At 35.3% G+C, this 14,981-nt stretch overlaps 1 protein-coding gene across 3 annotated transcripts in view; it reads left to right on the top strand.

Annotated features, from left to right (window-relative positions):
- LOC106668828 (lachesin-like) overlaps nt 1–14,406 on the top strand; it is a 179,274-nt gene extending 164,868 nt beyond the window's left edge. For all 3 annotated transcript variants that reach the window (XM_014397961.2, XM_024226354.1, XM_024226355.1), the window contains 4 exons: nt 8,812–8,943; nt 9,097–9,216; nt 13,185–13,355; nt 13,417–14,406. In XM_014397961.2, coding sequence (XP_014253447.1) covers nt 8,812–8,943; nt 9,097–9,216; nt 13,185–13,355; nt 13,417–13,712 — 719 coding nt within the window. In that variant the 3' untranslated portion in view covers nt 13,713–14,406. The remainder of the gene's footprint in view (nt 1–8,811; nt 8,944–9,096; nt 9,217–13,184; nt 13,356–13,416) is intronic.
- The last annotated feature ends 575 nt before the right edge of the window (nt 14,407–14,981 follow it).

The raw sequence follows: 14,981 nt of genomic DNA, 5'->3' as shown, positions 1-14,981 counted from the left end.
AAGATCTATGTGGGCAATAAAATTTAATTTGTGGTCAAAAATAACACCAAGATCTTTAGAAGTTGTTCTAAACGGAAGAACAGTAGTATGAATAAAGGATATATTTAGTGTGTGTGGTGTTTTGTGACCGTTAGTTAATGATTATTTGGAGATCGTGAGATTCGGTCTGGTGTGACGTAGGTTTTAGGAAAACATTTTCTTTGGCACGATAAAGAAAATGTTTTTCCTAAAACCTAAGTCACTTCAGACCGCATCTCACGATCTCCAAATAATGATATATTTAGCTTTAGCCCGGTAAATCGTGCAATGCACGTTGCCAAGGCGTCGGGCACACCAAAGCCTATTGTAAATATTAGCATCGTTGCTTTATATGTAGAGATCACTGGAGTTTGCAGAAGCGACATGCGCAAACTGCTGATTACCGTACGAACTGCAGAAGGTGCATAGACTTCAAAGTCTTACAAGCGAAATACACAACAAGAAACACGGAACAAGTACAACAAGGAAGAAAGAACAAGAGCACAACACCGAAACTACCCCAAGTAGATGACGCCAATTTTCCGTCGCTCTCTTACAAGATGAACGAAGCCCTACCGCATCCAATATCGGTGAAGACTCAAACAAGAACTATGGAGAATCAACGGGCTGACGAAGCTACCTATAGGACAACATTAGTTGGTATGCCGTCTGGTCTCCAACATTTACTTACACAAATTAACGCGTTTATCCATCTATCTTCTTTTCAATATACTCACTCAAATCTCTATTATGATCTAGGCCCTCTATTCACAATATTCTAATGGAAACTCCTACATTTGTCACATTATTAATCCTTTAATGGAATGCAAATGGTTTCTCACAACATAAATTGGAACTCCGATTTTTATTACACCGAGACCGAATATTGCCCTGTCCTCGGAAACACACATGGCAACCGAATCTCGTTTCTACATTATAGATACACTGTTTGTATAGTTTGGTCACCCAGATGGCATGTCTCACGGTGGCACTACAGTGATTATAAATGCTTCACTTTTACATTACGTCCTACCATCTTAAACAACACCACAATTGTAGAATATTAGGCTTTCGAACCCATCATCCCACTACTCATTAACTTCACAACAGATTTCATTACGTCATGTCTCTAGCAGAAACTGCACGCGACCGGATAGTTGTTAAATGTTTCTCAGCCTTCGACAAACAGGTGGCAAGAGGAATTATTATACAAATTAAAAATATTTTTACCCCAGGCCTCTGATTGTACAATCATACCTCAAGGAGAGAATTTTCGCAGGAAACGAGGGATCGAAGACTTCTGTGATGGAAGACGTGCTTGCGGGTGTGCCACAGGGTCAATCTCCGCTGTTGTACTCAATTTTTACTTCTGAATACTGACAAATGATATTGCACTTCTGCACCACATATGCAGAAGTCACTACCATATTAACTAGTCACCCCTCTTCTACGCAAGATTCACTGTTACAAAACGACATGTCAGCAATTGAAAAATGGATCAATCTTTGGGAAATAAAATTTAACTCCTCAAAGTAACAATATATCACCTACTTGTACAATGAACCGGTTCCTCAATCCGACAAAGTTAACTATTTAGGACTTACATTTCATAAACGACTAACTTGGAATCCCCACACACGATTAATAAAACAGACACTTAACAATTTAAAAAGCTTTATTACCTACTAAACCGACAATCAAAATTACCGTTAAAGTCAAAATTTTCGGCATTGCCATCTAAAACCTCTTTGGAAGTACGGGTACTTTATGGATCGGTAAAATATTTCAATATTCAAAAATTACAATAATTTTTTTGTTTCTGCTCCTTCTTACGTAAACAATAATACACTTCACAGAGATCTTCACTTGCCATTTGTATTTCTATTCATCAAAACATATTATAGATGTTTCAACAGAAAATTACAAGAACACACTTTCACACACATACGCCACAATTACCACTTAGGCGACTGAAAAGAAATAGATAAAAAAAGCCTTCTTAATTGATTAATATCATATTAATTCAGAGCTGCTGCCAATGTGTAGCTTTCTCTATAACGCCCGTAATGACACAGTCATAAATTGAAATCCAATCTGCTGGTTGTATATAATAAATATACAGTTGTAGATGAAAAAATCTTTTTAATTTAGGAAATAAAAGTTAATTTCGTCTTTAGAGATAAGTATCATATTAACAGCTCTCCACTTTTAGGAAATAACGGCCAGAGAATAGCTATGGCTGTAGATAATTGTGAGATAAAGGAGAATGATTTGCAGCTCTTCTACCAGTACTAAGAATATCGTTTTTTCTGTACAGTTGAAACACGAATACATAATTAACTAGATCTAGTCAAGCATATTAAGTAAAAAGGTTTATATTTTGGTAATATTTGTTTCTGAACAAACATAGATAAAATTTTGCTTCATTACTGTTTTTAATTATAAATACCTATTATTCCGAATTATTCTGAACTTCTATGAGTTTATGATTTTAGTTTATATAAAATGTTTCTTTATTTTTAAAACGTTATTTATGTCAACTAGTAAGAAAGTAAAATATTTTTCACTTAGTTTACTATTTACTATATCTTCTATACGTTAGACAGGACCTGAAATCTTGGGTCTAAATAAACTGTAACCACTATTATTTATGATTTATAAATTACACTTATTAATGTCTAATTAACTGAAAAAACTCTTGTAGTTGCGAAAAGCGAACGGATGCAATATCAAAATATTGGGTTGTCCGGAAAATAATGCACGTTTATGGTTATAAAATAATTAAATAAATGATTTTAAACATGTTTTATCAATAAAATTTCATTACTCTCAATGCACTTCTCCCAATGATGATGGCACTTCTCTATACGCTCTGAATAAAATTTTGAGTATTTATTATTAACTAAATTTGTAACCACATTTTCTAACAACTTTTGACCAATAAATTTTTATGTTGTAAAACCTTGTCCAGATGTCTGAAAAAATGGTAGTCGGTAGGCGAGTGGTCTGGAGAATAATAAAAATATAAAAATTTGCAAAATATCTCTTGCAGATCGATCTCTCGTAATTCCTATATGAGAACTGTCTGCAAAAATTGTTTGCAATTCGCAGTCATTCTCACCAGAACCGATAAACTCTTCAACCGCCGCGTGTGTCGTTATCCTAATAGACTTGCTATGTCATTACATTGTATTTCAAAACGCGTTTATTTACACAGTATTTATTTATAATGTTTATATTGTCCTTCTGGGAATGCATCTGTGTAATGCTGTAGCAGCGTGTGATAATTTCTGTGTGTGTTGTGTCCATCGATTCCGTCACCTATTGTGTAGCGTTTGAGGGTCGGCGTTAGGAAGTGGAATCGATTTGGTTAAGATTGGATGCATTCTGTTTCAAGGAAGAGTAAAACGGCGAGGGCAACTGCAGCTGATCGGAAGGAAAGATGATTAGTTTTGTAAATGTCACTGCTAACATTTTAAACAATTTTCTTTTTGTACTACTAAAGTGATTTTTTATGAACTCACGGGGTGCCGGTGTCTTGAAAAAATGACCATTTGTAAGTAGGAATGCAGGGCCGCTGGATTCGAACTCCGTATCTTTACGTTACAGTCATGAGCGCCGTGTCAACTCCTAAACCGTTGCGGCCACCGACGCCCCCTAAAATTATTTGTATGTGTCCGCTGATTGAACCATTTGAGACAATTGTAAAAGAAGTTGTTTTTTTGGGATTAAGTGATTAGGTCAAGTACGAACGGGATTTGAAGGTAATTGTGAATAGTATAGAAATTTAAAAAAATAGCATTTATACAATTAATTAAGGTTTTTAGTTGAGATAAAAAAGTCAATGGCACGAGCGAGATTCGAACCCACGATCTTCGGCTAGATACGCTGCTGCTCTACTACTTGAGCTATCGTGACCTCGATCCACTCGGACACCAACTTCCCATCTCAACCCCACCTTTTGAATTTTCCCTCCTTTTTGCCATTTTTCAAATGTCGTGTAATCGGATTGGATTCTCGACGATAAATGAAATGGCCACGGAGAGCTTTAGTGAAGTGCCATTAACTTTTTTATCTCAACTAAAAACCTTAATTTATTGTAATATATTAATTGGTCAAGCGGACCACGAAATTAGTGAATTTAATAGCATTTAGAATTTGACGGAGAATTTTGGACTAAATAGATTGGAGAGGATGGGATTGAGTTGAGCCCGTACTTCACTACGCCCAGAGATGTTTTATCTAAATTAGTTTCAATTATTCATTGAGATCTAAATAACGTTCTTCAAAAACTACTCACAGCACTCACCCACTTAATGCACTCCACTTCTGAAGACTTTATATCAGCAAATCCGTTATATGTGATGAATCAAAACGATGGACTACTAACAATTGAATCAAAAAACGGGAAAAGCAAGATCTTAATCTCAGTACGAATATATTAGTTAATTGGATTCAGGAGAGGAAAAACGAAGAGTACGAATCTCTATCGGACCACAGAATGCTGACCTATATAATATACAATAACGTAAACGCGACAGAAAAACCACCTCTTCCGAGATTTAACGTATGGCAGCTAACTGGAATCTATTCGAGCAGACAAATCAGATATCAATTCAGAATTTGCAACGGAAATTAAGACATCAAATAAACTAGACGAAATGGTTCATAAAGTGAACAATATTCTTAACTTAGTATTATGTAGCAGTATACCCAAGCAAACACGATTTTGCAAGAAAAACTTTAAAAGGAGCGTGCCATGGTGGTCAAGGGAATTAATAGAACCAAGTAAGAATTTACATAAAGCGCGAAAAACTTACAAAGAGATGACTACTATTTGCGAGCTACCAAAAGAGAAGAATATTGGAGTCTAAAACAAAACTACGAAGAAAAAATAAAAAAGTCAAGAACGAAGCATGAAAAAATTAATGCAATTATTGTAAACATGAAGCTGAAGTGTAATGAAGGGCTTTCGGACGATTTCTTATAATGCAGCATCTGTTGTTACTGGAACTCTTCCAATAGATATAAAAATTAAAGAAAAGATTTAACAGAATGCATGAAACGCAATACTTGGAACATCTACTGAGGCCTGAGGAGTGGTCACTCAAATTGGCTTCCAATTATTCCAAATTATCCTTGGTGTCCAATCTAAAACGCCGCGTCAGAAAAATTACATATCCGCTCACTATTTCCTCTGTTATAAAAACCGATGGAAATTACACAAAATATTTAAACGGTACCCTTAGAAATTATGAATACTTGTGTTCCCCTAAGCATAATACTGCTTACAAAACGCCAAAACCCAGTGAAAAATTAAATTCATAAATATGATCAGTCAGTTAACGATATCCAATACACCCAAAGTGAACTCGAAGCAACACTTCTAAATATGGGAAAAGGGAACCCCCCCGCGAAAATGGTTTCACCATTGAAATTCTAGCCCGAGTAGTTAATTGCATCCCTAAATCAATGCTAGCTCGGTATACTGAATGCTTGGGGACCAGCACCTTTACAGGCAGTGGAAGACTTCACAAATCATTCTGACTGGGCAACCAGGAAAAGAAAACGCGAACCAAATCGAACTATCGCCCAATTATAATTAGCTTATTACCAATTAGGGGAAAGGTTTTAGAAAAAATATTTGTTGAAAGAATTATACACGATTTCAGAAAAAGAAAACAACTTTCAAAAAACCAATTTGGCTTTACACCACAGAAAAATACAGAAGATGCTTTGACGAAAGCAACTTTTGGACAGTACGTCAATACAAACTTCAATTTAAATAATATACATTGCTTTTCGCATTGGATGTTTAAGGAGCCTTCAACGGGGCAATATTTAAGTAGTTAAGATAAAAACAAAATCCTAAGAACTTATATAATTTAGCCAAATCTTATTTTGCGGAAAGAGTTTCAACAAACAACTACCATGAAGATTTCCAAAGAACATGGATCATGCTGGGGACCTGGATTCTGATCAATAATGTACGGCCCCTTATTAAAGGTGATTGTACGCAGCAAGCACTAAAGTACTTTTGCTACTGTTCACTAGCTTTTGTTCGTGTTACCCATATGAGGCATAAACAACAGCTAAAAAAGTTGTATGTTATCGAGAAATGGGCTCCGATCACAATCTTTTCTTTAACTCCGATTAAAATAAAGTTCTTCTAATCACAAGAAGACATATCACCAATATCATGCAAGTCTATTTCTGGGGTGAATTACTATTTCAAGTAGATGACCTGAAATATCTTGGCGTTATCTTTGATAAGAAACTTCGATGAAAATATCACAATGAGTTTATACGTAAACGATCGTTACAATTCATTAATTCCTTACATGGGCAGCAATTGGGAGGCGATACTCTTAAAACTATAATTCCCCGATTCTCATGGTTGGCGCAGCATGCGCCAATTCGGGCTGAAGCGTAATGAAGGGCTTTCGGACGATTTCTTATCATGCAGCATGTGTTGTTACTGGAATTCTTCCAATAGATATAAAAATTAAAGAAACGGTTTAACGGAATGTATGAAATGCAAGACTTGTTACATCTACTGAGGCCTGAGGAGTGATCACAGCAAAGCATCCTGTTCTTACGAAATTGAACCTTCTTTCAAAATCGTAGGATACGCCAACGTCTTATCGATTCAAAATCAGGTTCTACGGTATTACGACAACGATTTACACTAGCGGAACACAAATAACCAAGTTGAGCAGTTCGCCCTTCTACATGCAGCGAAATGGGTGTATCAGTAACCAAAGGGAACTCACAAAAAGGCAAGTTTCATTTGCACAGACAGATAATCCTTGACGTGATAGAAGATTCTAAGATCTTTAAATCGTTATATACCTAAGATCGTTAAAGACCTGATTTCACATGCACATAAGCTTATATACTTTTTAAAAAGATAGTTCCTACTCACAGTAAGCTGCAACTTACTGTAAATAGGAACTATCTTTTTAAAAAGGACTCTCTCCACCATTCATCATTTCTCTTAAGCTTATACGTTATATACCTCACTTTAAAAAACTAAATTAGTACATTAAGTTTATATACTTATAATAATAATGTAATATAAATCTTGAAAGTAGTTTTAATAATGTTCCATATTAGAATGGAATTACTTCCTTCTTACAATCTACCATGGCACGACACAAACATTTCAGTCTAACAATAGAATATTTAATTGATTCAAAGGTTTAATGACTCAAACTTTACCATTTTAACTAGTACAAACAAGTTATTATTCGCGTTTTATGAATATAAAAATTACAGGAAATTGAAAGTTGCATTTGCAAAGTGGCTGGCCATGTTTTCTAAAAAATGAAATCTTCATCAAAGATCAACAAAAGGAAAAAATGTTCATCGATTTCTTGTTACAATGTTTTAAGATAGTGTTTTCCTTGGAGGAATGTATGAGGACGCGAGAAAGGGTCGACTAATGATTCAGTTATCAAAACATCTATGGAATCATCTGCCGCTTAACGTAACACCCTCTCATCTTCTATGTTAACCATCATTCTTCACTTTAAAACGATAGAAGTAAGCAGGAAACTATTTTTAACAGCAGTAGTTCAAATTTTGTCGTCCACCTAACCGATTCATTATAACTATATTGTTTTAGCGCCGTGATAAATTAACGTTGAGCATGTTCCAGGCCATATGCAAGTGGAAAGTAGTGCACATTCTGAATGCCCACCTAACCATTAATTATAATTAACATATGTAAATAATATAATCAATGGTAGTATAATTAAGTTACATTGGTGATTGCCTTTAGTAAGTTAATTATAACTTTAAAAAAATATCTGAAAACCATTGACGTTGGTGACGAAGGACTTATAATAACGAATTATGTTTTGGAAGTAGTAACAGAGAAAAAAAAGAGGAAATGTAATGGCAGTATTAGTCAGACCGGTGACCGGAAAGAAGTTGATTTGTCTTGGACCACTTCACCGTGACTTCCTGTCCAGACCACACTCGCCAACCCTCCACCCCGGCAGGGTTGTAGCTTTGGTTTGTCATCGCCGTTTTGGCTGTATTCTCTGGCGATAAGCCTCGTGCAACAAAATAAACCTCCGCTATATCTATCGTATCATGTACAAGACAACCATATAATGTGTGGTGTTTAGTGACCGTTAGTTAATGATTATTTGGAGATCGTGAGATGAGGACTGGTATGAAGTAGGTTTTAGAAAAACATTTTCTTTATCGTGCCAACGTTTCGATCTTTATTGAGATCATCTTCAGGGCCTGGGATTTATAAACATTGTTTACATTTTACAAATACATGTAGGATGTGAAAAAAATGAATTTATACAATGCTAGAAATTTTAGATTCAATCAAATTATTTGTACTCTCTCAAAGTGTTTGTTTTCTGTGTAGATGTGTCATTCTTGTGTGTCGTGTTGAGAGTGCCTGTGAGATATCTCCGTTTTATGTCTATATAGGTTGGATTTTGAAGGTGTGGGGAGGAAGTAAGGATAGAAAGACATTTTTATATGAGGAGTCGGCTTCTTTGAGGTGAAAGGAGCCGACAAATACTTTGAATCTAAAATTTCTAGTATTGTATATTTTTTTTCACATCCTACATGTATTTGTAAAATTTAAACAATGTTTATAAATCCCAGGCACTGAAGATGATCGAAACGTTGGCACGATAAAGAAAATGTTTTTCTAAAACCTACGTCACACCAGATCCGATCTCACGATCTCCAAATAATCACAACGATGTAATGTTGAAATTGTGTAAGAAAGAAAAATTCATCGTAATTTATTTGTTCCTACAGTAGTGCGTACGTTTGAAGGTGAACTTCTCGAACTTTCGAACATCCAAAGAACAGAAATGGGATCTTATCTTTGCATCGCTTCCAATGGCGTACCACCAAGTGTGAGCAAAAGAATTATCGTCCAGGTGCATTGTGAGTATATCTTTATGAACATTAAAATTAATCAGTTATACGTAAATTACTTAGGATTATTAAATTACGGAATTGACACTGCCAGATATTCATTGCAAATTTAATTGAAAAACAGAAGATAATTCAATTAGATTTTTAATCTCAATTTTTCAGTTCATCCTATGGTAAAAGTGCCGAATCAGCTCGTTGCTGCCCCAATAGGCAGCGATGTCAACATACAATGCTACGTGGAAACGTCTCCTAAAGCTATGCACAACTGGCATAAAGAATCAGGTATCATTTACATTTTAAGTGAGTTAAAAAATAAGGAAACCTGGTGGCCGAGTGGTTTGGGCGTCCGACTCATTTGCCACACTAATCCCGGCAGAGCCCATACCTTTTTAATTGATAATAGTATAAAAAATGTATTGTGAAGTGGTTTGACCCTTCGTCCGCGACAGTTAACACAAGTAGTAGGGCGTTGAGCCCATCGCTCTAACAGAATTTACTTTACATTTACAATAAAAAAATGTCTGCCAAGTGGGTGGGCAGTAGAGCTTCCACATATTTTTATGCATGCGCATTCGCATATGTTAATTCATAGAGGATCATGTAGAAAGCGATCCACATTCTTGAAAAATGCATAAGAATCTGACCAATGCTTTCAGATATAGCTGAGTACGGAATTTTACGTTTGTGCATGCGCATGCTTATCCACGTCGTTATCCGGTTGGTATAAAATTCATAGGGGATCATCTAGAAAGCAATCCGCAACTAAAAATGTCAAGACCCAACAATTTTTGTATGCATGCGCATGCACGTATGTTAATTCATACGGGATCATCTAGAAAGTAATCAGCATAACCACTGAAAATTTCATAAGAATCCAAAATCAAAATTTCCACTCGCATTTTGCGAGTATTCTTGTCTGTCTGTGGTCAATACCTTGTAACCGGCAGAACTCCGAAAAACAATAAGACTAATTTTTATGAAATTTTCAGGGATTATACGGGTTGGTTTCTAGATGGACCCGTGTGAATTTCATCGTATTGTTTCCACGGTATCGCCTGCGCATGCTCAAAAGTACAGTCGCAACGCATACACAACTAATTTGTGTAATGGTTTCAGAGACAGATGTGTTTGTCGGATTCTTATGCAATTTTCAGGGTTATGCGGACTGCTTTCTATATAAACCCTTATGAATTTTATACCAATAGGATTAACATATGCGCATGCGTATGCACAAAATGTGAGGAATTTATATTGCCCACCTAATTGGCAGACGTTTTTTACACGTACCTTAAGCCAATACTCCAAGAATCCAGCGGAATCACACAAACTTTTGATACTTCATTGTGAAGCAACTTAAGTTTTGGAATTGGAACACCAGTTTCTCTAACAATTTTGTTGAAACATACTTATAGTATGCTCGTTACCGATCATGTCTATTCACGCTGATTTGGTCATTGTCAGACATGTTTCGGCATTTCGCCATCTATTGGGTCGGGTGATTTCAGTTATGTCAAGGAGGTCGTGTGTCGTTATCTTTGATATGGTGAAAATACTTAATAAACGAAAAAACAGATCACTGCAAGACCAATTTGTGAATAGTACAGCTCGCGTTATTTACTATTTCAAAGTTAAGAGTCAAGTAGTTGTCGTCTGTTGTAGAGTAGAAGTTTTATGTTTGGTTACTTTCTGAGGATTACTAAAGTAGTCACCAGTCACCAATACTTCAGCAATGCTTCCACCTTCCCAGCAACAGCCAATGAACCTGTAGCATTGGTCGACGAGATCTACTAGAGAAAAGACTACTATGAATTTAAAGCTCAATACGATAAAGGTGGCCATTCACGATCGCTCCAAATGGAACCGCGCCAAGCCGTATAGCTTCATTATTTGGAGTGCCTGAAACTTGAGGGGGCATTCAGGCTCCACAGCCAGTCAGTCGCCCCGAACGTCATCTAGTGAATTACCTTCTCAAAATGGATGACGATCTCTTGTGCTACGCTGTTATTTGTTTATATATTAAAAGCAAAAAACCGAAGAGGAAATGGTGTTAGAAGTGGCTCCTGAACAGAAGCCGTAATACACACATCAATTTGATGCAAGATCTTTCCCTTTCAGTTCATGAAGTTTCATGAAAGAACCCGCTGATTGGAGGAACTATTTAAGGATGGATGAAACGTCTTATTGTGTTCATTTTTAGTGTTCTATTGACCAAATTACTTCTTTCAATTAATCTTTTTTTGTAAGGTTTTGGATGAAATGAAAAGCTAGTGCCACGAGCGGGATTTGAATCCATAACCTTCGGATAAATACGTCGCTGCTCTACCACTTGAGCTATCGTGAGTTCAATCCTCTCGAGTGGATCGAACTATCGAAGTCACGATAGCTCAAGTGGTAGAGCAGCGGCGTATTTAGCCAAATGTCGTGGATTCGAATCCCCTCGTGACACTATTTTTTCATTTCAACCAAAATCTTACAAAATAAAGATTAACGTCTTATTTATATTTACTCCAACTTGTTACCCCCTTGATTAGAAAACAAAAGAAATCATCACTCTTCATGAAAGGTTAGCAGCCATATTACGTTCTCTAAGTTCACTTAAGTTCTCTACTAGGATTAGCTGCTCAGCGCTTAGGGGTTATCAATACTACATCTCTCGTTGCATTTGTATCCTTTGTTTTGAAAACGTCGATCGACCAACTGGTTGCGGACCGAATTTCTTTTATTAATATCGTGGTAATCATTGTCCACCACTTTCCATAAACATGGTAAACTTTTGACAAAACGTTTTTGACTTTTTGAGAATGTAGGACGGAGATGTTTGCTCAGTGACAGAAAGACGGAGACTGCGCCAAAAAAAAAAAAAAAAAAAAAAATTAAACAAGAGTCGTGGAAGAACAATTATTCCGATCATAAGATAATAAGCCTTTCACATGGAATGAAATAAAAAAAACTGTTTCCACCTTTATTTAATTTATTAAAATTAGGGAAAATAAGGCTCCGGGAAATGAATTTATGAACTGCATAGTGATGCAGGTAATAAATAAATACCTTTCGTAACGCGATTTATGCTTTTCTCAATTTCTGTCTTAAAAAATGGGTTTTCCCAGCAAACTGGAAGGAATCGAAAATGTTATTATGTAATAATTAAACCTGGTAAAGAAGCGAGAGATAACGCCACAAAATACAGACCCATCACTTTACAGCCAATTTTTGGAAAATATTGAAAAGGCTTTTGATAGATGAATATTGTATGGTTTTCGAAGCGAAAAGAATGCATGCAAAAACGGTGCATTCAAAAAATCACTATATATTCGTTCCTCAGAAAGGAGTAGTAGATGTTGGAATGTAAATTTGAATTGTTATGAAAAAGGCGGAACATGCGCACTAACGCTTGTTCTCGTACAACGTTATGTACTTGAATTAATTAAGGTTTTTTAAAAACCGTTTTAGTTGAGATAAAAAAGTCAGTGTCACGAGCAGGATTCGAACCCACGATCTTAGCCGAAGATATACCTCAACAATTTTCCCATCCCTATTGTGAACCATGGGACTCTAAGTCCATACCTTGGACTCTACCTGGACTAACGACTGTCATAGAACCCCCATACACAACTTATGCATACAGATTGCAATGTACGGTTCATGTTAAATGACTGCTCAACAGATGATCTAAACTCACGCAGACAAACAAAAGATAACTTAATGGCCCCTCTTCACTATGGCCCAACATAGTCGGCCCCTGTGAAGAGGGAGTATGGCCTGTAGTGTTCTATATTGGCAAAGGTTGGAAATAGTGATAGGGAACATTGGCTTATGTCTCAACATTTGCATGTTATGGCACATGTGTATTTTTACTTTTGTGAGTTGGTCTTGTCATGATGGGTATGTTTGGTCTCAGGAGTTTACTAATTGTGTTTATTGTCTTTGGTGCAGTTACGCAATTTTTTAAATAGTTCGTAGGTTATACTTCTATAAATATAATTTTATAATTTATAATATTAATAGGTTGTACTTTTACAAACAAAACCAAAGCTATGCTGCAAAGTCAGGCATTAAACTGAATTAAAAGGAAGAAACAACATAGACCATTATTAGACTGAACCCTTCAAATATCTAGATTTTATTTGGGATTTGTAATGGAAGTTAATAAAAAATAAACTGCAATTTGATAGAAAAAAAGAAAAATGAAATGTTTATAAGTTTATTTTAACATTAACCAATTAAGTTAGTATTAATATTTTTCATTCTAGGTGAAAAATTAATGGATAGTAACAAATATGAAATGGAGGAAGTTATCATAAATGAATATACACTGATTATGAATCTGACAATAAGGACATTAGAGAAAAGGGATTTTGGAAGTTATTTGTGTTCATCTGTTAATGCACTGGGAAAAGCTGAAGGAATTGTACGTTTACAAGGTACTAAAAGTAGTTTTACCTTAAATATTGGACAACAGAAGACACTAATGTGAATTTTCAGAATTGTTCGTTATGAAAACTACTGCTGCTCCAATTGCAAATATTCCGGAAGGTAGTGGAACCCGCAATAGAAAGAAACACAAAGAAAAAACTACACCGCTTCCAAAGAAAAAGAAAAAGCTGAGACATGAGGAGATAGAAGTGACCTCACCACTTACAGAGGCGGTAGTCACAATCACCACCACCTCTACTCAAAAAACGCCCCCTTGGATACTACACCAAAACAGCAAGTCCAAATGTCAGTCTTTTCCACCTTTTGTCTTGGCTGCTGCTGCCACCATATTTCTGATTCAGTAATAGCCTATGTTGTTACTACTTTCTTTCCACACTTCTTAAACAATATTGTTGATTGAATATTGGACAATACCGAATTTATCGCATAAAAAATTATTTCAATTGTTTTAGAACTAGTTATACTTTTAATTGTTGCTCAATTAATTTAAACAGTGGGAAATAAAGTAATATGTATTAGAATGATGCTCTAATCACCGATCAATCACATTTCTCTCCCTTTCCTTCTCTCTCTCTCTCTCACTCTCTCTCACTCTCTCTCTCTCTCTCTCTCTCTCTCTCTCTCTCTCTCTCTCTCTTTTGTTCTTTACTTCCTTCCTTCTTCCTTTCCTTTCTCCCTCCCCACTGCAACTCCCTCACATTTTTCCCAGGCAGAGAGAGTATAACCCAAAAACTGCATCCAGTCACCATATGTAGATTATAGTTCAGAATCTGTACATAATATGTATTTTAATATGAATTTCGGAAGTTTTAAAGATAATATATATACATATTGTATAAATACTATTTGTTTTAGAAGTAGGAAAGTTTTAAGGCTGAAAGTCATAAAACTGAAAAAACATGAAGTCTTCCCTCAATTCTCATATATCAATAATTGAGATTAAAAACTTTTATGATGATAATGGTTGAAACTAAACATTTGTAGTAATAATGTAATTAAAAACATCTCTCATTACCATATCTTAACCTATATCCTACTGAAAAAGACACACACACCATTTCATATTACCAAAAAAAGATAGTATGAAAAAATTAAATGATTATGTTATTATTTCTTTTATAATGTGTTATTTATATAAAACAAGAGACTGTGATTTATTTATGTTTAGATATCTGTTGCAGCATTGTTTAATTTATTTTCTTTGGAATGTAAATATTTATAATATAATAGACTCAGTATTATTCTAATATTTGGTTCAATATTAAATTTCATACAAAGCCATCACTATAACCCTGCTTTAATTGGTGAAGCTTATGCCAGGTTTTTTTGCCCAAACTATAAAAATTGCATTCAACTTCCTTCACCTTCATTTATATTTAAAATTTAAGTAAAAAAAATAAAGTATTATGCAAGAAAGAAAAGAGTGAGTATCTAACTAAAATATATATCATTACTTTCAATAGTAATATTTATTTATTTGTTAGGAAAATGACGCAAAATACTTAAAGTAAGGAAGACAGGGTTGGGTATTACCGGTCACTTAACTTCTAGGCATGACCATGGACATAGAAAGTTGTCAATACTGTGATTCAGTAGGAAAATTATTCAAGTTT

The sequence above is a fragment of the Cimex lectularius genome, unplaced genomic scaffold (assembly GCF_000648675.2).
Source record: "Cimex lectularius strain Harlan isolate CLEC.00 unplaced genomic scaffold, Clec_2.1 scaffold155, whole genome shotgun sequence".
NCBI classification, from domain to species: Eukaryota; Metazoa; Arthropoda; class Insecta; order Hemiptera; family Cimicidae; genus Cimex; species Cimex lectularius.
The sequence above is the reverse complement of the archived record's forward strand: the minus strand, read 5'-3'. Positions and strand labels throughout refer to the sequence as shown.